General features: G+C 41.9%; 1 protein-coding gene across 1 annotated transcript in view; it reads left to right on the top strand.

Annotated features, from left to right (window-relative positions):
- Positions 1-1,814: 1,814 nt before the first annotated feature.
- The window catches only part of LOC308707260 (inactive carboxypeptidase-like protein X2), a 26,067-nt gene continuing 2,684 nt past the window's right edge, over positions 1,815-25,197 (top strand). Inside the window, exons 1-11 of the mRNA XM_081393575.1 lie at positions 1,815-2,245; positions 10,437-10,520; positions 11,940-12,049; positions 13,030-13,169; positions 14,322-14,406; positions 14,524-14,674; positions 19,312-19,400; positions 19,533-19,656; positions 19,732-19,928; positions 24,529-24,708; positions 25,132-25,197. The exon at positions 25,132-25,197 is cut by the window's right edge and continues 229 nt beyond it. Coding sequence (XP_081249701.1) covers positions 2,065-2,245; positions 10,437-10,520; positions 11,940-12,049; positions 13,030-13,169; positions 14,322-14,406; positions 14,524-14,674; positions 19,312-19,400; positions 19,533-19,656; positions 19,732-19,928; positions 24,529-24,708; positions 25,132-25,197 — 1,407 coding nt within the window. The 5' untranslated portion in view covers positions 1,815-2,064. The remainder of the gene's footprint in view (positions 2,246-10,436; positions 10,521-11,939; positions 12,050-13,029; positions 13,170-14,321; positions 14,407-14,523; positions 14,675-19,311; positions 19,401-19,532; positions 19,657-19,731; positions 19,929-24,528; positions 24,709-25,131) is intronic.

The following is a 25,197-nucleotide window of genomic DNA, read 5'->3' as shown; positions in this document are numbered from 1 at the left end:
AGAGGTCAGAGGTCGTGTCGTTGTGTCTTCAGAGGTCACATCGTTGTGTCTTCAGAGGTCGTGTCGTTGTGTCTTCAGAGGTCGTGTCGTTGTGCCTTCAGAGGTCGTGTCGTTGTGTCATCAGAGGTCGTGTCGTGCCTTCAGAGGTCGTGTCGTTGTGCTGTCAGAGATCGTGTCGTTGTGTCTTCAGAGGTCACATCGTTGTGTCTTCAGAGGTCAGAGGTCGTGTCGTTGTGCCTTCAGAGGTCTTGTTGTGCTGTCAGAGGTCACATCGTTGTGTCTTCAGAGGTCAGAGGTCGTGTCGTTGTGCCTTCAGAGGTCGTGTCGTTGTGCTGTCAGAGGTCACATCGTTGTGTCTTCAGAGGTCAGAGGTCGTGTCGTTGTGCCTTCAGAGGTCGTGTCGTGCTGTCAGAGGTCACATCGTTGTGTCTTCAGAGGTCAGAGGTCGTGTCGTTGTGCCGTCAGAGGTCGTGTCGTTGTGCCTTCAGAGGTCAGAGGTCGTGTCGTTGTGCCGTCAGAGGTCGTGTCGTTGTGTCTTCAGAGGTCACATCGTTGTGTCTTCAGAGGTCAGAGGTCGTGTCGTTGTGCCGTCAGAGGTCGTGTCATTGTGCATTCAGAGGTCAGAGGTCGTGTCGTTGTGCCATCAGAGGTCATGTCGTTGTGTCTTCAGAGTTCGTGTCGTTGTGTCTTCAGAGGTCAGAGGTCGTGTCGTTGTGTCTCCTGATCCTGACCTGTCAATGATGACCGGCTCGTGATACCGTCAGATGTGCTTCACACGCGACTGAAGATTGTTGGTTTTGGACGCTCGTCAGAGACTCTGGGTTATTGAAGGGGATGAAATATTAAACAGCTGATTAAAACTCTAATATCATCTGGCCTGGTTTTGCACGGACAGATGTTTCCCCGAGGCGGATCATGGTTTGGTCTGAAGAATGTGTGAGGATTTCAGGAAGCGTCTCAGATTCATCCCATCAATCCAGTGAAAACACGCTTTAATTTACACAAACTGCAAGATCTCTCAAGAGCAGATCTCTGAAACTCACAGCAAACTCTCCATATCCACAAAACCTGCATGCTGTCCTTATTCAGGAAATCTAATGTTAACAGATTTATTGATTAACCATAGTGTAAAGTGTTAGTGATACTTACACAATCTTTTTATTGTGGTTTGTTATTGTGAGTTCCAGATGTGAGGAAGTGAAGCTCGTAATGAGACGCGGCAGTGAATCAGTGAATCACGTCTGAACGGATCAGAGTCACTGAACTGAAGCTTCACAGCAGACGCTCATTATTACAGACCTTCACACACACACACACACACACACACACACACACACACACACACACACACACACACACAGAGCGTCACTAATGTGTTAATCACATCCAGGTCCGGGCAGGTCTGAGTATCACAAACTGAACGTGTGTGTGTGTGTGTGCGTGTGAGAGAGAGAGAGAGTGCGGGTGTGTGCGGGTGTGTGTGTGTGTGATGGGTAGGTTTAGAGGTCAGGTTAGTGTGTGTGTGTGTGTGTGTGTGTGTGTGAGAGAGAGAGAGAGAGAGAGTGCGTGTGTGTGTGTGTGTGTGTGTGTGTGTGTGTGTGTGTGTGTGTGTGAGTAAGTGTGTCTGTGTCTGTGTGTGTGTGTGTGTGTGTGTGTGTGTGTGTGAGTAAGTGTGTATGCATCCATCAGTATGAGTTCATCTCAGTTCTCTCTCTTGTGTGGTTATGGGATGGTAATGAGGTCAGGGAAGCTCCGCCCAGTGGGAGGAGTCACAGTGACAAATCAATCAGCTTTGGATCAGAGAATCCGACTCTTTCCCTGCAGATCCTGCTTTTCCTGCATTATGCTCCTGTTTTTACAGGACATCAACAAAAAAACGCCTGGAACCAGAGCCAAGACATCACAGTCTCTCTCTCTCTCTCTCTCTCTCTCTCTCTCTCTCTCTCTCTCTCTCTCTCTCTCTCTCTCTCTCTCTCTCTCTCTCTCACACACACACACACAGCAGAAGTTTTCCCTGAAACGAGGACGGAGTGAGTTAAAGGGTCTGGGATTGGATCGGATCAGATGATGTGGTTTCGGACTCTCCTGCTGCTGGGATTCCTGCTGGGCGTGTGTTATGGATATTCCTCTGAGGATGAGGATTATTACATGCAGGAGCTTCTGAGTCGGGAACATTACCAGCGGATCCCGGAGAACGGAGAGACTCCCGGACGGGGAATCGGGAAGGACAGCAGATCCACATCAGGTAAAGCCTGAACATGTGCAAACCTGTGTGCTTGTGTTTCAGGATCCGTCACACACCGATTCAACCGTCTAACATTATTGGTCTCCAGTGATCAGTTTTACTGGAGCTTTAACTGTGTGAAACATTCATAGATCTTGGAAAGTGTGATGCTTGTTTCTGACAGCAGATACTGATTGATCTTTCATTAGGAACACTAAGAAAGAAAAGAAAGAAGGAAAGAAAGAAAGAAAGAAAGAAAGAAAGACTCACTGTGTCGATTATTAAGAAAGAAAGAAAGACTCTTGGTGTCGATTATTAAGAAAGAAAGAAAGACAGACTCTCTGTGCCGATTATTAAGAAAGAAAGAAAGACTCTCTGTGCTGATATTAAGAAAGAAAGAAAGAAAGAAAGAAAGAAAGACTCTTTGTGTCGATTATTAAGAAAGAAAGACTCCATGTCGATTATAAGAAAGAATGAAAGAAAGACTCTCTGTGTCGATTATTAAGAAAGAAAGAAAGACTCTCTGTGTCGATCATTAAGAAAGAAAGAAAGACTCAGTGTCGATTATTAAGAAAGAATGAAAGAAAGACTCTGTGTCGATTATTAAGAAAGAAAAAAAGAAAGAAAGACTCTCTGTGTCGATCATTAAGAAAGAAAGAAAGACTCCGTGTCGATTATTAAGAAAGAAAGACTCTCTGTGCCGATTATTAAGAAAGAAAGAAAGAAAGAAAGAAAGAAAGAAAGACTCTCTGTGCGATTATTAAGAAAGAAAGAAAGACTCAGTGTCGATTATTAAGAAAGAAAGAAAGAAAGAAAGAAAGAAAGAAAGAAAGAAAGAAAGAAAGAAAGAAAGAAAGAAAGAAAGAAAGACTCTCTGTGCCGATTATAAAGAAAGAAAGAAAGAAAGAAAGAAAGAAAGAAAGACTCTCTGTGTCGATTATTAAGAAAGAAAGACTCTCCGTGTCGATTATTAAGAAAGAAAGACTCTCCGTGTCGATTATTAAGAAAGAAAGACTCTCTGTGCCGATTATTAAAAAAGAAAGAAAGACTCTCTGTGCCGATTATTAAAAAAGAAAGAAAGACTCTCTGTGCTGATATTAAGAAAGAAAGAAAGAAAGAAAGAAAGAAAGAAAGAAAGAAAGAAAGAAAGAAAGACTCTCTGTGTCGATTATTAAGAAAGAAAGAAAGACTCTCTGTGTCGATTATTAAGAAAGAAAGAAAGAAAGAAAGAAAGAAAGAGAAAGAAAGAAAGAAAGAAAGAAAGAAAGAAAGAAAGAAAGACTCTGTGTCGATCATTAAGAAAGAAAGAAAGACTCGGTGTCGATTATTAAGAAAGAAAGAAAGACTCGGTGTCGATTATTAAGAAAGAAAGAAAGACTGTCGATTATTAAGAAAGAAAGAAAGAAAGAAAGAAAGAAAGAAAGACTCTCTGTGTTGATTATTAAGAAAGAAAGAAAGACTCAGTGTCGATTAAGAAAAAAAGAAAGAAAGAAATACTCTCTGTGCCGATTATTAAGAAAGAAAGAAAGAAAGAAAGAAAGAAAGAAAGAAAGAAAGAAAGAAAGACTCTCTGTGTCGATTATTAAGAAAGAAAGAAAGACTCTCTGTGTCGATTATTAAGAAAGGAAGAAAGACTCTCTGTGTCGATTATTAAGAAAGGAAGAAAGACTCTCTGTGTCGATTATTAAGAAAGAAAGAAAGACTCTCCGTGTCGATTATTAAGAAAGAAAGAAAGAAAGAAAGACTCTCTGTGTTGATCATTAAGAAAGAAAGAAAGACTCGGTGTCGATCATTAAGAAAGAAAGAAAGACTCGGTGTCGATTATTAAGAAAGAAAGAAAGACTGTCGATTATTAAGAAAGAAAGACTCTGTGTCGATTATTAAGAAAGAAAGAAAGAAAGAAAGAAAGAAAGAAAGAAAGAAAGAAAGAAAGAAAGAAAGAAAGAAAGAAAGAAAGAAAGAAAGAAAGAAAGAAAGACTCTCTGTGTTGATTATTAAGAAAGAAAGAAAGACTCAGTGTCGATTAAGAAAAAAAGAAAGAAAGAAAGACTCTCTGTGCCGATTATTAAGAAAGAAAGAAAGAAAGAAAGAAAGAAAGAAAGAAAGAAAGAAAGAAAGAAAGAAAGAAAGAAAGAAAGAAAGAAAGAAAGACTCTCTGTGTTGATTATTAAGAAAGAAAGAAAGACTCTCCGTGTCGATTATTAAGAAAGAAAGACTCTCCGTGTCGATTATTAAGAAAGAAAGACTCAGTGTCAATTATTAAGAAAGAAAGAAAGAAAGAAAGAAAGAAAGAAAGACTCAGTGTCAATTATAAAGAAAGAAAGAAAGAAAGAAAGAAAGACTCAGTCAATTATTAAGAAAGAAAGAAAGAAAGAAAGAAAGACTCGGTGTCAATTATTAAGAAAGAAAGAAAGAAAGAAAGAAAGACTCAGTGTCAATTAGAAAGAAAGAAAGAAAGAAAGAAAGAAAGAAAGAAAGACTGTGTCGATTATTAAGAAAGAAAGAAAGAAAGAAAGAAAGAAAGAAAGAAAGAAAGAAAGAAAGAAAGACTCTCTGTGCCGATTATAAAGAAAGAAAGAAAGAAAGAAAGAAAGACTCTCCGTGTCGATTATTAAGAAAGAAAGACTCTCCGTGTCGATTATTAAGAAAGAAAGACTCTCTGTGCCGATCATTAAGAAAGAAAGAAAGACTCAGTGTCGATCATTAAGAAAGAAAGAAAGACTCGGTGTCGATTATTAAGAAAGAAAGAAAGACTGTCGATTATTAAGAAAGAAAGACTCTGTGTCGATTATTAAGAAAGAAAGAAAGAAAGAAAGAAAGAAAGAAAGAAAGAAAGAAAGAAAGAAAGAAAGACTCTCTGTGTTGATTATTAAGAAAGAAAGAAAGACTCAGTGTCGATTAAGAAAAAAAGAAAGAAAGAAAGACTCTCTGTGCCGATTATTAAGAAAGAAAGAAAGAAAGAAAGAAAGAAAGAAAGAAAGAAAGAAAGAAAGACTCTCTGTGTTGATTATTAAGAAAGAAAGAAAGACTCTCCGTGTCGATTATTAAGAAAGAAAGACTCTCCGTGTCGATTATTAAGAAAGAAAGACTCAGTGTCAATTATTAAGAAAGAAAGAAAGAAAGAAAGAAAGAAAGAAAGAAAGACTCAGTGTCAATTATAAAGAAAGAAAGAAAGAAAGAAAGACTCAGTCAATTATTAAGAAAGAAAGAAAGAAAGAAAGAAAGACTCGGTGTCAATTATTAAGAAAGAAAGAAAGAAAGAAAGAAAGACTCAGTGTCAATTAGAAAGAAAGAAAGAAAGAAAGAAAGAAAGAAAGACTGTGTCGATTATTAAGAAAGAAAGAAAGAAAGAAAGAAAGAAAGAAAGAAAGAAAGAAAGAAAGAAAGAAAGAAAGAAAGACTCTCTGTGCCGATTATAAAGAAAGAAAGAAAGAAAGAAAGAAAGACTCTCCGTGTCGATTATTAAGAAAGAAAGACTCTCCGTGTCGATTATTAAGAAAGAAAGACTCTCTGTGCCGATTATTAAAAAAGAAAGAAAGACTCTCTGTGCTGATATTAAGAAAGAAAGAAAGAAAGAAAGAAAGAAAGAAAGAAAGACTCTCTGTGTCGATTATTAAGAAAGAAAGAAAGACTCTCTGTGTCGATTATTAAGAAAGAAAGAAAGAAAGAAAGAAAGAAAGAAAGAAAGAAAGAAAGAAAGAAAGAAAGAAAGAAAGAAAGAAAGACTCTGTGTCGATCATTAAGAAAGAAAGAAAGACTCGGTGTCGATTATTAAGAAAGAAAGAAAGACTCGGTGTCGATTATTAAGAAAGAAAGAAAGACTGTCGATTATTAAGAAAGAAAGAAAGAAAGAAAGAAAGAAAGAAAGAAAGAAAGACTCTCTGTGTTGATTATTAAGAAAGAAAGAAAGACTCTCCGTGTCGATTATTAAGAAAGAAAGAAAGACTCTCCGTGTCGATTATTAAGAAAGAAAGACTCAGTGTCAATTATTAAGAAAGAAAGAAAGAAAGAAAGAAAGAAAGAAAGAAAGAAAGAAAGACTCAGTGTCAATTATAAAGAAAGAAAGAAAGAAAGAAAGAAAGAAAGAAAGAAAGAAAGAAAGAAAGACTCAGTCAATTATTAAGAAAGAAAGAAAGAAAGACTCGGTGTCAATTATTAAGAAAGAAAGAAAGAAAGAAAGAAAGAAAGAAAGACTCAGTGTCAATTAGAAAGAAAGAAAGAAAGAAAGAAAGAAAGAAAGAAAGACTCTGTGTCGATTATTAAGAAAGAAAGAAAGAAAGAAAGAAAGAAAGAAAGAAAGAAAGAAAGAAAGAAAGAAAGAAAGAAAGAAAGAAAGAAAGAAAGAAAGAAAGAAAGAAATACTCTGTGTCGATTATTAAGAAAGAAAAAAAAGACTGTCGATGTCGATTATTAAGAAAGAAAGAAAGACTCTCTGTGTCGATTATTAAGAAAGAAAGAAAGAAAGAAAGAAAGAAAGAAAGAAAGAAAGAAAGAAAGAAAGAAAGAAAGAAAGAAAGAAAGAAAGACTCTGTGTCGATCATTAAGAAAGAAAGAAAGACTCGGTGTCGATTATTAAGAAAGAAAGAAAGACTCGGTGTCGATTATTAAGAAAGAAAGAAAGACTGTCGATTATTAAGAAAGAAAGAAAGAAAGAAAGAAAGAAAGAAAGAAAGACTCTCTGTGTTGATTATTAAGAAAGAAAGAAAGACTCTCCGTGTCGATTATTAAGAAAGAAAGAAAGACTCTCCGTGTCGATTATTAAGAAAGAAAGACTCAGTGTCAATTATTAAGAAAGAAAGAAAGAAAGAAAGAAAGAAAGAAAGAAAGAAAGAAAGAAAGAAAGAAAGAAAGAAAGAAAGAAAGAAAGAAAGAAAGACTCTGTGTCGATCATTAAGAAAGAAAGAAAGACTCGGTGTCGATTATTAAGAAAGAAAGAAAGACTCGGTGTCGATTATTAAGAAAGAAAGAAAGACTGTCGATTATTAAGAAAGAAAGAAAGAAAGAAAGAAAGAAAGAAAGAAAGAAAGACTCTCTGTGTTGATTATTAAGAAAGAAAGAAAGACTCTCCGTGTCGATTATTAAGAAAGAAAGAAAGACTCTCCGTGTCGATTATTAAGAAAGAAAGACTCAGTGTCAATTATTAAGAAAGAAAGAAAGAAAGAAAGAAAGAAAGAAAGAAAGACTCAGTGTCAATTATAAAGAAAGAAAGAAAGAAAGAAAGAAAGAAAGAAAGAAAGAAAGAAAGAAAGACTCAGTCAATTATTAAGAAAGAAAGAAAGAAAGACTCGGTGTCAATTATTAAGAAAGAAAGAAAGAAAGAAAGAAAGACTCAGTGTCAATTAGAAAGAAAGAAAGAAAGAAAGAAAGAAAGAAAGAAAGAAAGACTCTGTGTCGATTATTAAGAAAGAAAGAAAGAAAGAAAGAAAGAAAGAAAGAAAGAAAGACTCTGTGTCGATTATTAAGAAAGAAAGAAAGAAAGAAAGAAAGAAAGAAAGAAAGAAAGAAAGAAAGAAAGAAATACTCTGTGTCGATTATTAAGAAAGAAAAAAAAGACTGTCGATGTCGATTATTAAGAAAGTAAGAGAGAAAGAGAGAGAGACAGACTCTCGGTGTCGGTTATAAAGAAAGAAAGAAAGAAAGAAAGACTCTCTGTGTTGATCATTAAGAAAGAAAGAAAGACTCGGTGTCGATCATTAAGAAAGAAAGAAAGACTCGGTGTCGATTATTAAGAAAGAAAGAAAGACTGTCGATTATTAAGAAAGAAAGACTCTGTGTCGATTATTAAGAAAGAAAGAAAGAAAGAAAGAAAGAAAGAAAGAAAGAAAGAAAGAAAGAAAGAAAGAAAGAAAGAAAGACTCTCTGTGTTGATTATTAAGAAAGAAAGAAAGACTCAGTGTCGATTAAGAAAAAAAGAAAGAAAGAAAGACTCTCTGTGCCGATTATTAAGAAAGAAAGAAAGAAAGAAAGAAAGAAAGAAAGAAAGAAAGAAAGAAAGAAAGAAAGAAAGAAAGACTCTCTGTGTTGATTATTAAGAAAGAAAGAAAGACTCTCCGTGTCGATTATTAAGAAAGAAAGAAAGACTCTCCGTGTCGATTATTAAGAAAGAAAGAAAGACTCTCCGTGTCGATTATTAAGAAAGAAAGACTCAGTGTCAATTATTAAGAAAGAAAGAAAGAAAGAAAGAAAGAAAGAAAGAAAGAAAGAAAGAAAGAAAGAAAGAAAGAAAGAAAGAAAGAAAGAAAGAAAGAAAGACTCAGTGTCAATTATAAAGAAAGAAAGAAAGAAAGAAAGAAAGAAAGACTCAGTCAATTATTAAGAAAGAAAGAAAGAAAGAAAGACTCGGTGTCAATTATTAAGAAAGAAAGAAAGAAAGAAAGAAAGACTCAGTGTCAATTAGAAAGAAAGAAAGAAAGAAAGAAAGAAAGAAAGAAAGAAAGAAAGAAAGAAAGAAAGAAAGACTCTGTGTCGATTATTAAGAAAGAAAGAAAGAAAGAAAGAAAGAAAGAAAGAAAGAAAGAAATACTCTGTGTCGATTATTAAGAAAGAAAAAAAAGACTGTCGATGTCGATTATTAAGAAAGTAAGAGAGAAAGAGAGAGAGACAGACTCTCGGTGTCGGTTATAAAGAAAGAAAGAAAGAAAGAAAGAAAGAAAGAAAGAAAGAAAGAAAGAAAGAAAGAAAGAAAGACTCAGTCAATTATTAAGAAAGAAAGAAAGAAAGAAAGAAAGACTCGGTGTCAATTATTAAGAAAGAAAGAAAGAAAGAAAGAAAGACTCAGTGTCAATTAGAAAGAAAGAAAGAAAGAAAGAAAGAAAGAAAGAAAGAAAGAAAGAAAGAAAGAAAGAAAGAAAGACTCTGTGTCGATTATTAAGAAAGAAAGAAAGAAAGAAAGAAAGAAAGAAAGAAAGAAAGAAAGAAAGAAATACTCTGTGTCGATTATTAAGAAAGAAAAAAAAGACTGTCGATGTCGATTATTAAGAAAGTAAGAGAGAAAGAGAGAGAGACAGACTCTCGGTGTCGGTTATAAAGAAAGAAAGAGAGAGAGAGAGAGACTCGGTGTCGATTATAAAGAGAGAGAGACAGACTCTCGGTGTCGGTTATAAAGAAAGAAAGAGAGAGAGAGACTCGGTGTCGATTATAAAGAGAGAGAGACAGACTCTCGGTGTCGGTTATAAAGAGAGAGAGAGTGAGAGAGACTCTCGGTGTCGGTTATAAAGAGAGAGAGAGAGAGAGAGACTCTTGGTGTCGGTTATAAAGAGAGAGAGAGAGAGAGACTCTTGGTGTCGGTTATAAAGAGAGAGAGAGAGAGAGAGACTCTCGGTGTCGGTTATAAAGAGAGAGAGAGAGAGAGAGACTCTTGGTGTCGGTTATAAAGAGAGAGAGAGAGAGACTCTCGGTGTCGGTTATAAAGAGAGAGAGAGTGAGAGAGACTCTCGGTGTCGGTTATAAAGAGAGAGAGAGAGAGAGAGACTCTTGGTGTCGGTTATAAAGAGAGAGAGAGAGAGAGACTCTTGGTGTCGGTTATAAAGAGAGAGAGAGAGACAGACTCTTGGTGTCGGTTATAAAGAGAGAGAGAGAGAGAGACTCTTGGTGTCGGTTATAAAGAGAGAGAGAGAGAGAGACTCTTGGTGTCGGTTATAAAGAGAGAGAGAGAGACTCTTGGTGTCGGTTATAAAGAGAGAGAGAGAGAGAGAGACTCTTGGTGTCGGTTATAAAGAGAGAGAGAGAGAGAGACTCTTGGTGTCGGTTATAAAGAGAGAGAGAGAGACAGACTCTTGGTGTCGGTTATAAAGAGAGAGAGAGAGAGAGACTCTTGGTGTCGGTTATAAAGAGAGAGAGAGAGAGAGACTCTTGGTGTCGGTTATAAAGAGAGAGAGAGAGACTCTTGGTGTCGGTTATAAAGAGAGAGAGAGAGACAGACTCTTGGTGTCGGTTATAAAGAGAGAGAGAGAGAGAGACTCTTGGTGTCGGTTATAAAGAGAGAGAGAGAGACAGACTCTTGGTGTCGGTTATCCCGTGGCACATCTGAACACTGGCAGCGTTGGGAGAATCCGAGTGTTTCCATGTGGGATGTGTTTATCCTGACTCGACCTCACACACATGGAAGCCTTCAGCTTCTCTTCTGAAGTTTACAGCTGTCATCATTCAGCTGTTCCTCTGTTCCTCTGATGGCTGATGGTCCAGATCCTCTTCTGCTGCGTGTCGTTCACAGGGAAACCTGGACCCAGAAAGAGTGAGAAGAACAAGAAAGCGGCCGATGGCGTCAGTGACGGTTCGTTCGCGAGCGAGCGAGTCGGTGAGTCGATTCACTCAGCAAACGAACATGACTTGTGTGAGACTCGGTTCACCTAATGAAGCTGCACAATATAACACAGTCTCAATATATTATTATATCAATAATAGAAGATCTCAGGCTGAAAGAGACATCCTGTCCGAAGTTATTCAGGTTTTGGGGGGGGATTTTAGTTGTTTCTCAGATGTTTTTACCACAGTAATAAACCCCAACCCATTGACCGCTTTATTTGGGGTTCTTCCGGAAAATGTTAAACTCACAGCTTTACAGAGGAATAATATTGCACTTTACACACTGTTGGCCTGACGACTTACAATAATTAACTGGAAGCTTCCATCTCCTCCTAGCCTCCGTCAGTGGGGTTTGCCCTCAGACTTTGAAAGATTCAGTTTGGAGTTTGAATGAAACCTGATCTTTTCTTAAAATCTTGGAGTCATTTTTCGATTATTTTAAGGAGACGAGCTCTGGGTAAAACTATTTTTTCTTCTTCTTTTTGATCTGGTTCATTTAGTTGTTTATATGTACAGTCAAACCAAACTTTATTCAGACACCTTCAACATTTCTCACATTATCAGTTTATTCGCTATAGTTTAGAAAATGGTAATAAAATATGAGCAGAACTCAGAGTTATGAACTCAGCTGATATTTGACTGGTTTTGTCTGTTCCTCTGTTAGACTGTCTCACACATGAATTATGTTGAACATTTGTCAGCTGTTAAATTTAACTACACAATTAGATAATACCAGTTTAGCTCAACCAATCACCAAGCAATGCTTCAATTTGTTCAGTCTGTGTGTAAAAACAAGAAGTACTTTATTTGAGATATATTCTCAAGATATATTCTTAATATCGTATGCAGTAATTTTATCTTGAGTTTAGAATGATTATACAGAGGAACAAGACAGAAATACTGATTAATGAAATTATTTTTAGGCGTGTGCAAGTCCTGTGCTGCTGTCATTGGTCAGTCAGTGTGATAGTCCCGCCCCAAATTCATGTCATTGGTCAGCCAGTCTGATAGTCCCACCCAAAATTCATGTCATTGGTCAGTCAGTCTGATAGTCCCGCCCCACATTCATGTCATTGGTCAGTCAGTTGACATTTTCTGACTACATTAGCAGATATTTGTTCTTGTTTTAACCCGGTTGTGTTCCAGTCATGTTGACCCAGAGATGGTTTTATGCTACTTAATGTTGTCACATTGGACTCAAACTTAATGACTTTGCTCACACAGGTTATAACAACCTCCCAAAAAAATGTTTATCATTTTTGTGCTTTTTGGGTCTGGCCATTCAACATGACAGCAGTGTTTGGAGTTCGAGAACACAAACTTTGAAACAGGCTCTAAGGTGCAAGTTTTGAAAGATCATTATTGCACGTTCAAATAAAGGTAGATCTCCGATTCTTCTCTTCTCTGACAGACTGTCCTCCGCTGGGTCTGGAGACGCTGAAGATCGATGACTTTCAGCTCCACGCGTCCAGCATGAGACACTACGGTCTAGGGCCGCACAGGGGCCGACTGAACATCCAGGTGTGTGTGTGTGTGTGTGTGTGAAATGTTGCCAGTGTTTCTGTTCTTCGTCTGTTGTTACTCTGTTGATCTCAGACTCGTTCAGCCCAATCTTTGCCTCATCTGGATCCACTTTGCACAGAATTTGCTCTTTGTTTTCCGCTGCTCTTGATGAAAACAGAACGACAACCTAAAGCAGGAATGATCAGCTGGAAACTTCAGAGCGACAGCCGTGTGAAACTGACCCAGTTTCTGCTGAAATCCGCTGAGTCACAGAAAGCGTTACGCAGCTGCGCTTCAGTCCAAAACATCATTATGAAGGATCATTCTGACCCACACAACCTCGGAGGATCCTTAAAAACTTGACAAAGTGGCTTCATTCACACAAAAAAAATGGGTTAGTTTTCATTGTTGTGCTGATGATACTCAGCTCTATATTTCTTCACGCTCTGACGAAACTTGCCAGTACAAGAAATTAACGGAATGCATACTGTAGCTGATATAAAAAACTAGTAATTAGTAATTTCCTACTACTAAATTCTGACAAAAAACTTCCACACGTAATAACCCAGAATACTGTCTAACACTTGATGGCTGCTCTGTCAAGTCCTCGTCGTCGGTTAGGAACCTGGGTGTGTGTGTGTGTGTGTGTGTGTGTGTGTGCTCTTTGATACCAATCTTTCATTTGAAAGTCATGTTTCTAGTATCTGTAAAACCGCATTCCTCCATCTTAAAAATATATCTAAATTACATCATATGCTTTCAAATGACAAATGCGGAACAGTTAGTTCATGCGTTCATGACCTCAAGGCTAGATTACTGTAATGCTCTACTGGGTGGTTGCCCTGCACGCTTAATAAACAAACTACAGCTGGTCCAAAACGTAGCAGCTCGAGTTCTTACCAGAACCAGGAAGTATGACCATATTAGCCCGGTTCTGTCAACAGCTGTCTCACTGTGTGTGTGTGTGTGTGTGTGTGTTTGTGTTTGTGTGTGTGAAGGGTGGTCTGCTAGAGGATGACCTGTATGATGGAGGCTGGTGTGCTGGAAGGATTGACCCGCTTCAGTGGTTAGAGGTCGACGCTCGCAGACTCATGAAGTTCACCGGGGTCGTCACTCAGGGTCGGAGCTCACTCTGGTCGTGAGTACACAACACACACACACACACACACACACACACGCTCTACACAACACACACACACACACCACACACACATCTCTTACTGTCGTCACTCGGGTGGAGCTCACTCTGGTCGTGAGTACACAACACACACACACGCTCTACACAACACACACACACACACACACACACACACATCTCTTACTGTCGTCACTCAGGGGTGGAGCTCACTCTGGTCGTGAGTACACAACTCACGCTCTACACAACACACACACACACACACACATAACTCTTACTGTCGTCACTCAGAGGCGGAGCTCACTCTGGTCGTGAGTACACAACACACACACACGCTCTACACAACACACACACACACATCTCTTACTGTCGTCACTCAGGGGTGGAGCTCACACTGGTCGTGAGTACACAACCCACGCTCTACAACACACACACACACACACCTCTTACTGTCGTCACTCAGGGGCGGAGCTCACTCTGGTCGTGAGTACACAACACACACACACGCTCTACACAACACACACACACACATCTCTTACTGTCGTCACTCAGGGGTGGAGCTCACACTGGTCGTGAGTACACAACCCACGCTCTACAACACACACACACACACACACACACACACACACATCTCTTACTGTCGTCACTCAGGGGGGGAACTCACTCTGGTCGTGATGTGTCCACAACTGATCCATGAGTACACAACGCCACAACTGATCCAGTGTAAGACTACACAATGCCACAACTGATCCAGTGTAAGACTACACAATGCCACAACTGATCCAGTGTAAGAGTACACAACGCAAGCTCATGGGTTCGACTCTAAGGGATTGCATGAACTAATCCAGTGAAAGCCTTGAATGCAATGCCAAATCTGTCAAATGCATATACTTGTTTTGTGATGTTGTGGTGTTGTTTGTGTCTCAGAGCACAATATCATATAATATGTATCTTACTGTATAGAAATGACATAAAAATAAGTTCTGATTCAACCTACGCTCCATGTGTCATTTGAGCAGTGAGAGATTCAACGAGAAACTGAACAGATTATTGTGTTTTGCTGATGTATTGCTTGTTCTTCAGGCTTGACACTCTAGCTGCACATGAGTCGTGTTCTTCTCTCCAGATGTGATGCAGTGTGTGTGTGTGTTGCAGGAGTGATTGGGTGAGCTCATATAAAGTTCTGCTCAGTAATGACTCTCACAGCTGGGTGACACTGAAGAATGGCTCAAGAGATCTGGTGAGACACCGGACACACCCTTCACAACCATCAGCTGATATACACACACAGACACACACACACACACACACACACACACAGCTGTAACTGTAACCCAGTGTTTCTACGCCTCAGTAGATTTTCACTGGGAATCGAGAGAAGGAGATTCCCGTCCTCAACACCTTCCCCAAACCTGTAGTCGCTCGTTACATTCGCATAAACCCTCGATCCTGGTTCCCCGGTGGCGGCATCTGTATGCGTGTGGAGATCCTGGGCTGCCCGATGCCAGGTGACACACACACTAAACACACACTAAACACACACATATACACACACACACACACACACACACACACTAAACACACACACACACACACACACACACACACACACTGTTATGGATTACATTATCCAGTTCCATCTATTGAAGATCAGAGTCACGCCAGTATGGAGATGGGTTTGTTGAGGATCATTTTGTGGATGTGGCGATGAGGCCTTCACAAGGGAGAGTCTAGTTGACACAATCTCTGCTGACACAGGTCCACCATCTGATCTGGATACGGCCCGGATCCGGCTGACTACATCATGCGCTGTGGTCGTGTCTAGGCGCAGGTCCACCATCTGATCTGGATATGGCCCGGATCTGGCTGACTACATCATGCGTTGAGGTCGTGTCTAGGCGCAGGTCCTCCATCTTATCTGGATATGGCCCGGATCCGGCTGACTACATCATGTGTTGTGGTCGTGTCTAGGTGCAGGTCCACCATCTGATCTGGATACGGCCCGGATCCGGCTGACTACATCATGTGTTGTGGTCATGTCTAGGCGCAGGTCCACCATCTGATCTGGATACGGCCCGGATCCGGCTGACTACATCATGTGTTGTGGTCGTGTCTAGGTGCAGGTCCACCATCTGATCTGGATACGGCCCGGATCCGGCTGACTACATCATGTGTTGTGGTCATGTCTAGGCGCAGGTCCACCATCTGATCTGGATACGGCCCGGATCCGGCTGACTACATCATGCGTTGTGGTCGTGTCTAGGCACAGGTCCACCATCTGATCTGGATACGGCCCGGATCCGGCTGACTACATCATGCGCTGTGGTCGTGTCTAGGCACAGGTCCACCATCTGATCTGGATACGGCCCGGATCCGGCTGACTACATCATGCGCTGTGGTCGTGTCTAGGCGCAGGTCCTCCATCTGATCTGGATATGGCCCGGATCTGGCTGACTACATCATGCGTTGAGGTCGTGTCTAGGCGCAGGTCCTCCATCTTATCTGGATATGGCCTGGATCCGGCTGACTACATCATGTGTTGTGGTCGTGTCTAGGCGCAGGTCCACCATCTGATCTGGATACGGGCCGGATCCGGCTAACTACATCATGTGTTGTGGTCATGTCTAGGCGCAGGTCCACCATCTGATCTGGATACGGCCCGGATCCGGCTGACTACATCATGCGTTGTGGTCATGTCTAGGCACAGGTCCACCATCTGATCTGGATACGGCCCGGATCCGGCTGACTACATCATGCGCTGTGGTCGTGTCTAGGCACAGGTCCACCATCTGATCTGGATACGGCCCGGATCCGGCTGACTACATCATGCGCTGTGGTCGTGTCTAGGCGCAGGTCCTCCATCTGATCTGGATATGGCCCGGAACTGGCTGACTACATCATGCGTTGAGGTCGTGTCTAGGCGCAGGTCCTCCATCTTATCTGGATATGGCCTGGATCCGGCTGACTACATCATGTGTTGTGGTCGTGTCTAGGCGCAGGTCCACCATCTGATCTGGATACGGGCCGGATCCGGCTAACTACATCATGTGTTGTGGTCATGTCTAGGCGCAGGTCCACCATCTGATCTGGATACGGCCTGGATCCGGCTGACTACATCATGCGTTGTGGTCATGTCTAGGCACAGGTCCACCATCTGATCTGGATACGGCCCGGATCCGGCTGACTACATCATGTGTTGTGGTCATGTCTAGGCGCAGGTCCACCATCTGATCTGGATACGGCCCGGATCCGGCTGACTACATCATGCGTTGTGGTCGTGTCTAGGCGCAGGTCCACCATCTGATCTGGATACGGCCCGGATCCGGCTGACTACATCATGTGTTGTGGTCGTGTCTAGGCGCAGGTCCACCATCTGATCTAGATACGGCCCGGATCCGGCTGACTACATCATGTGTTGTGGTCGTGTCTAGGCGCAGGTCCACCATCTGATCTGGATACGGCCCGGATCCGGCTGACTACATCATGCGCTGTGGTCGTGTCTAGGCGCAGGTCCTCCATCTGATCTGGATATGGCCCGGATCTGGCTGACTACATCATGCGTTGAGGTCGTGTCTAGGCGCAGGTCCTCCATCTTATCTGGATATGGCCTGGATCCGGCTGACTACATCATGTGTTGTGGTCGTGTCTAGGCGCAGGTCCACCATCTGATCTGGATACGGGCCGGATCCGGCTAACTACATCATGTGTTGTGGTCATGTCTAGGCGCAGGTCCACCATCTGATCTGGATACGGCCCGGATCCGGCTGACTACATCATGCGTTGTGGTCATGTCTAGGCACAGGTCCACCATCTGATCTGGATACGGCCCGGATCCGGCTGACTACATCATGCGCTGTGGTCGTGTCTAGGCACAGGTCCACCATCTGATCTGGATACGGCCCGGATCCGGCTGACTACATCATGCGCTGTGGTCGTGTCTAGGCGCAGGTCCTCCATCTGATCTGGATATGGCCCGGATCTGGCTGACTACATCATGCGTTGAGGTCGTGTCTAGGCGCAGGTCCTCCATCTTATCTGGATATGGCCTGGATCCGGCTGACTACATCATGTGTTGTGGTCGTGTCTAGGCGCAGGTCCACCATCTGATCTGGATACGGGCCGGATCCGGCTAACTACATCATGTGTTGTGGTCATGTCTAGGCGCAGGTCCACCATCTGATCTGGATACGGCCTGGATCCGGCTGACTACATCATGCGTTGTGGTCATGTCTAGGCACAGGTCCACCATCTGATCTGGATACGGCCCGGATCCGGCTGACTACATCATGTGTTGTGGTCATGTCTAGGCGCAGGTCCACCATCTGATCTGGATACGGCCCGGATCCGGCTGACTACATCATGCGTTGTGGTCGTGTCTAGGCGCAGGTCCTCCATCTGATCTGGATATGGTCCGGATCTGGCTGACTACATCATGCGTTGAGGTCGTGTCTAGGCGCAGGTCCTCCATCTTATCTGGATATGGCCTGGATCCGGCTGACTACATCATGTGTTGTGGTCGTGTCTAGGCGCAGGTCCACCATCTGATCTGGATACGGGCCGGATCCGGCTAACTACATCATGTGTTGTGGTCATGTCTAGGCGCAGGTCCACCATCTGATCTGGATACGGCCTGGATCCGGCTGACTACATCATGCGTTGTGGTCATGTCTAGGCACAGGTCCACCATCTGATCTGGATACGGCCCGGATCCGGCTGACTACATCATGTGTTGTGGTCATGTCTAGGCGCAGGTCCACCATCTGATCTGGATACGGCCCGGATCCGGCTGACTACATCATGCGTTGTGGTCGTGTCTAGGCGCAGGTCCACCATCTGATCTGGATACGGCCCGGATCCGGCTGACTACATCATGTGTTGTGGTCGTGTCTAGGCGCAGGTCCACCATCTGATCTGGATACGGCCCGGATCCGGCTGACTACATCATGTGTTGTGGTCGTGTCTAGGCGCAGGTCCACCATCTGATCTGGATACGGCCCGGATCCGGCTGACTACATCATGCGCTGTGGTCGTGTCTAGGCGCAGGTCCTCCATCTGATCTGGATATGGCCCGGATCTGGCTGACTACATCATGCGTTGAGGTCGTGTCTAGGCGCAGGTCCTCCATCTTATCTGGATATGGCCTGGATCCGGCTGACTACATCATGTGTTGTGGTCGTGTCTAGGCGCAGGTCCACCATCTGATCTGGATACGGGCCGGATCCGGCTAACTACATCATGTGTTGTGGTCATGTCTAGGCGCAGGTCCACCATCTGATCTGGATACGGCCTGGATCCGGCTGACTACATCATGCGTTGTGGTCATGTCTAGGCACAGGTCCACCATCTGATCTGGATACGGCCCGGATCCGGCTGACTACATCATGTGTTGTGGTCATGTCTAGGCGCAGGTCCACCATCTGATCTGGATACGGCCCGGATCCGGCTGACTACATCATGCGTTGTGGTCGTGTCTAGGCGCAGGTCCACCATCTGATCTGGATACGGCCCGGATCCGGCTGACTACATCATGTGTTGTGGTCGTGTCTAGGCGCAGGTCCACCATCTGATCTGGATACGGCCCGGATCCGGCTGACTACATCATGTGTTGTGGTCGTGTCTAGGCGCAGGTCCACCATCTGATCTGGATACGGCCCGGATCCGGCTGACTACATCATGCATCGTGGTCGTGTCTAGGCGCAGGTCCACCATCTGATCTGGATACGGCCCGGATCCGGCTGACTACATCATGCGTTGTGGTCGTGTCTAAGCGCTGGTCCTCCATCTGATCTGGATACGGCCTGGATCCGGTTAATTACATTAAACCTTGGAATACACAGAAAGCCTAACATTAGCGTAGATGCCATTGTTCTTATGATGTAACGAGTATATCGGGGGTTATAGGAAGTCTTCTCGGTTCCGGCTGACTTAATTTATGCAGCCTAATAATAACTAAACACACACACACACACTCACTCTCTCTCTCTCACACATACACACACACACACTCTCTCACACACACACACACACACACACACACACACACACTCACACTCACACACTCAGCTCGAAAAAAGTTAGTGAATCCCTGATCAAGACAAGATCAAAGCTTTAATTTTTTCTTGTGTATTTTTAATGCTTCTTTCAGATCCAAACAATTATTACCGGAGAAGAAATGAAGTGACGACGACAGACAACCTGGACTTCAGACACCACAGTTATAAAGAGATGAGACAGGTGTGAGGAAGAGCAGGTCACATGCTTCTGTCATGTAATAAAACACTCTTGTGTTTCTGCATCAACACAAGAGTGTGTGTGTGTTCAGCTAATGAAGGTGGTGAATGAGAAATGTTGTTTGTGTGTGTTCAGCTGATGAAGGTGGTGAACGAGAAGTGTCCGAACATCACGCGCATCTACAACATCGGCCGGAGCTTCAGCGGACAGAAGCTGTACGCCATCGAGATCTCGGACCGGCCTGGCGAGCACGAGCTGGGTGAGGCGCTGGACACACAGGTGACACAGGTGTGTGTGTGTGACGGGGGATCACAGCGTGTGTGTGTGTTCGCAGGTGAGCCTGAGTTCCGCTACACGGCCGGTTCCCACGGTAACGAGGTTCTGGGCCGCGAGCTGCTGCTGCTGCTCATGCAGTTCATGTGTCAGGAGTATCTGAGCGGAAACACACGCATACGCCACCTAGTGGAGGAGACACGCATTCACCTCCTGCCCTCCATCAACCCCGACGGCTACGAGAAGGCCTTTGCAGCGGTAATCACACACCGTTACATGCTTGCACTCTTCTGCTTTCATATACAAGCAACTGATGCTAGAATATTAATATGCACTCAAATTCTGAAGTCTCTTCTGTTCAACAAGAACAAACAGTAAAACAGTAATATTGTAAAATATTAGTTAAAATAAATAAAATAAAATAAAACAATAAAATTGCAAAAATAATTACAGAGACGATCATTCATGAAACATGAGACCATGTGATGACAATGTAGCAAATGACTGTCTATGTGAAATATTATTCAAATGTAAATCAGCTGTTTTCTATGTGAATACAGTGGGGAGAACAAGTATTTGATACACTGCCGATTTTGCAGGTTTTCCTACTTACAAAGCATGTAGAGGTCTTTAATTTTTATCATAGGTACACTTCAACTGTGAGAGACGGAATCTAAAACAAAAATCCAGAAAATCACATTGTATGATATTTAAATAATGAATTTGCATTTTATTGCATGACATAAGTATTTGATCACCTACCAACCAGTAAGAATTCCGGCTCTCACAGACCTGTTAGTTTTTCTTTAAGAAGCCCTCCTGTTCTCCACTCATTACCTGTATTAACTGCACCTGTTTGAACTCGTTACGTGTATAAAAGACACCTGTCCACACACTCAGTCAAAAGACTCCAACCTCTCCACAGTGGCCAAGACCAGAGAGCTGTGTAAGGACATCAGGGATAAAACTGTAGACCTGCACAAGGCTGGGATGGGCTACAGGACAATAGGCACGCAGCTTGGGAAGAAGGCAACAACTGTTGGCGCAATTATTAGAAAATGGAAGAAGTTCAAGATGACGGTCAATCTCCCTCGGTCTGGGGCACCATGCAAGATCTCACCTCGTGGGGCATCAGTGATCATGAGGAAGGTGAGGGATCAGCCCAGAACTACACGGCAGGACCTGGTCAATGACCTGAAGAGAGCTGAGACCACAGTCTCAAAGAAAACCATTAGTAACACACTACGCCGTCATGGATTAAAATCCTGCAGCGCACGCAAGGTCCCCCTGCTCAAGCCAGCGCATGTCCAGGCCCGTCTGAAGTTTGCCAGTGACCATCTGGATGATCCAGAGGAGGAATGGGTGAAGGTCATGTGGTCTGATGAGACAAAAATAGAGCTTTTTGGTCTAAACTCCACTCGCCGTGTTTGGAGGAAGAAGAAGGATGAGTACAACCCCAAGAACACCATCCCAACCGTGAAGCATGGAGGTGGAAACATCATTCTTTGGGGATGCTTTTCTGTAAAAGGGACAGGACGACCTGGTCAAGAACTACAGGAAACGTATGATCTCTGTAATTGCAAACAAAGGTTTCTGTACCCAGGGGCGTAGCCATCATTTCAAAAGTGAGGGGGACAGAATGTCAAGTGTAATACCAGTTTTTTTCCAACTTTTGTTGACAGATTTTCGCTTAATATGCTATTTATTTTTAAAGCAATAAAACAGAAAGAAAGAAAGAAAGAAAGAAAGAAAGAAAGATGTTCAGTACTTTATATGGCACATGCAGGGTTTTTCCTGGCTCAAAACTAGGCGGAGGTGGTAAAATCCTGATCATGTATTTTAATAATAAAATAATTAAATTTGTATGTTTCGTAGACCATCATATAGCCTACCGTGTTTGTGGGTGGAGCCCGGTACCTCTAGGGGGGTCTGGGGGCATGCCCCCCTGGAAGAATTTTTTTTACATTTTAAAGATAAATTCATTAATCTGGTGCACTTTGAGTCACCAAAATCTGCTGTTAAAAATAAATAATCCACCCGCCAACCGCCCAAACATGATATTTGATCATCACAATTACAATTATTCAAATTCTCAGTGTTAAGCATGATAATATGGTAAAATGTCACACTGAAGTAGGCTGCTTTAAAAATAACATTTATTTAAAATAAAAGTTCTTCTTTTGGCAAAATTACATTTCCTATAGACTAAACAGAGGCTCCCTTCAAACTTAAATTGTCAATGTTTCATTACATCACTGATGGAAAACACTCTTATCAGAATACGTTTTTTTTACCTTTATAAAGGGCATTTTTTCCTTAATTTTATTAAATGTAGCCTATGCTCCATCTTTCATTTCAAATTGAAACAGTGAAACTTTGTTACCGTCAGTGTATTATCAACTATAGGCTATCATTCGCCACTTAACATTAAATGAAATTAAATCAGAATCATCCTTGCATTATCTGTGATTCCCTATTTATTATTAATATTATACTATCTATCTATCTATCTATCTTACTAAACTAAAACTTTCCAATTGAAAACCTTCAAACTTCAAGCTTTTAAAACTTTCTGGTAAGGCTTTTTCAAGAGAACTTAAAGTTTGTCATCATGTACACGTTACAACGCTGTCTGATTCAAGCAGGCTGTTAATGCAGGGTTCTCAAGTTTTATCAAAAGCTTGGAGTGAGATCACATGCGGTTGGGGGAGGAGCCCTAATGGAGCCCCGCCCCCCAATTTTACCCATTGTGCATAATTAACCAGCACAAATTGAAAATATAACAATTGGTAAATCTGATAAATGACAGAGAAATTCATCACATCAAATATAGCCTACTCTTTAATGTTATATTTCAAAATTACAAATAATTTATGCAAAAATTACAAAAATATAACAAATTGCTGCAAACAGTTTGAACAGTGTCTAGTTGAAATGGTATAATGATTTATTGTGTGGTGGGACATTGTGAACAAATTACATATTAGAGTATTATTAAGGTGTGTGTGTGTGTGTGTGTGTGTGTGTGTGTACTGTGTACACAAGAGTACACACTCCAGCTTATGAAATGTGTTTTGTGTTGTAAGTGTTTGAAAAATACAAATGGCAATTAATATGTTTTGACAGGATATAAAATATTAGAGCACTCTGCTTTAATACATAGCCTTAATGTAACTAGAAAGACTATTAATACAGTATAATATATAATTAAAAATAAAATAAATAAATTTAAATTTATTTAAAATAAAATTAAGAAATACATCTTCATTCCTTCCCATACCCACTAACATTTCCATTAGTTTCAGATAACGTAAGCTAGCCAAACTGAGCCAAAGCTTCTGGCCTGGTTGCAAAGTAGTTGTAGAGGTTTTGACTGCATCAATAATAATGTATGGGTTATATATTAAATGTTCAAGCCTAAAAATGTTAGACGAGTTTTCTTCCAACTTACTTTCTCCATCATTCACAACGTGTGTTCGCGCGATGTTGTTGGTTACCTAGTAACGAACGTACGGTGGCCGAAAATGTTCCGTCAATTTCCGTGTGTTCGCGCGCCTATTAACGAACGCAATCTGGCCGAGATACGCATAGACATTATGGAGATACGTGCTGGCGGCAGGAAACTTCACTTTGTGTGCCCGCGCCTCGTATACAACGTTATATATAAATCTTGCAGGACAACTTGGTTGGCATTGCCTTTTCAGCGTGAGAAATACACGGTGTGGCGTGTGAGCGTGTGGACTGGTTGAATTGCGTGTGTCTCACGGCCAATGCGTGAGACTTGAGAATACAAACTCACAATCACCATGTTCATTCTAATTTGAAGGGCTTTGATAACATCTGTGAAAATAATAGACATTACGAATAAAAAAAGATTGAAAATAAGTGCACGTTTGTGCGGGTAGTGAATATTTTCAATTTACAGCAAAACTTGTTAATTATTCAACAAGAGAAATAGCCAGAGTTATTCATCATTGTGCAAAACAATTCGGATACCACATGACAACTTACTTACAGTGCTTGACTTTTTCGTGAAAAAGGATTGAAGAGTTTTTTGCCGTTTTGAACTCATTGCGACCTCTATGAAAAAAAATGGATTGGGCGCGGCCGCGCGGGTGCGAGCATGGGCATGTTGTGATGCACGAGTGACTGATTACCATGGAAACGTGAAAGTCACGTAGATAGACTATCCTTGACTCTTTGGATTTTAAATCTCGATGTTGGCTATACACACCCGCGAAAACCTTAGCTTGTCGTGGACACACTTGCCCTATGAAAAAGTGCGGGGACGAATTTACATTTTATAAAAAGTGGGGGGGACACGTCCCCCGCGTAATCTACGCCTATGTCTGTACCAAATATTAAGTTCTGCTTTTCTGTATGTATCAAATACTTATGTCATGCAATAAAATGCAAATGAATTACTTAAAAATCATACAATGTGGATTTTTGTTTTAGATTCCGTCACTCACAGTTGAAGAGTACTACCTATGATAAAAATTACAGACTTCTACATGCTTTGTAAGTGGGAAAACCTGCAAAATCGGCAGTGTATCAAATACTTGTTCTCCCCACTGTATGTAGTAAAGTGTAATTTATTCCTGTGATCAAAGCTGAATTTTCAGCATCATTACTCCAGTCTTCAGTGACTCTAATATGATGATTTCATGCTCGAGAAACATTTATGATTACTATCAGTGTTGAAAACAGTTCATATTTCTGTGGAAACTGTGATACATTTTATTTTTCAGGATTCTTTGATGAATAGAAAGTTTCAGTTTCTGTCTAATGTGTAATCAGTGAAATGCTGGTCTCTCTCTCTCTGTGTGTGTGTGTGTGTGTGTGTGTGTGTGTTCAGGGCTCTGAGCTCAGCGGATGGACTCTGGGCCGCTGGAGTCAAGACGGCCTCGACATCCATCATAACTTCCCTGATCTCAACGCTGTCCTCTGGGAGGCGGAGAACCGGAACTGGGTCCCGCGCAAATTCCACAACCATCACATACCCATCCCGGACTGGTACCGCTCCGAGAACGCCAGCGTACGTTAGCATGTGTGTGTGATCAACGTTCGTCTGGAGTCACGACACACTTCATGAGATCAGATTCTTAATCAGCTACAGATGATTGATAGTTTTATCAGATATTTCAGTTGAAAAGTCATTGGTTATTGGTCACATCTTTTTCCATAGTAAAATGTCTTTTGTTAATAATATGAACAGTCGATTACTGTAGCTACTTGCCAAAGAAATACACTATATTGCCAAAAGTATTGGGACACCCCTCTAAATCATTGAATTCAAGTGTTCCAGTCACTTCTATGGCCACAGTTGTATAAATCAAGCACTTAGGCATGAAGACGCTTCTACACACATCTGTGAAAGAATGGGTCGCTCTCAGGAGCTCAGTGAACTCAAGTGTGTCTCTTGCTCTAAAACACTCTGACATCTGACCTCTGACCCCAGGTGGCGGTGGAGACGCGCGCTCTGGTGTCGTGGATGGAGAAGATCCCGTTCGTGTTGGGGGGGAAC

Source organism: Scardinius erythrophthalmus (assembly GCF_964197995.2).
Source record: "Scardinius erythrophthalmus genome assembly, chromosome: 18".
NCBI lineage: Eukaryota > Metazoa > Chordata > Actinopteri > Cypriniformes > Leuciscidae > Scardinius > Scardinius erythrophthalmus.
The sequence above is the reverse complement of the archived record's forward strand: the minus strand, read 5'-3'. Positions and strand labels throughout refer to the sequence as shown.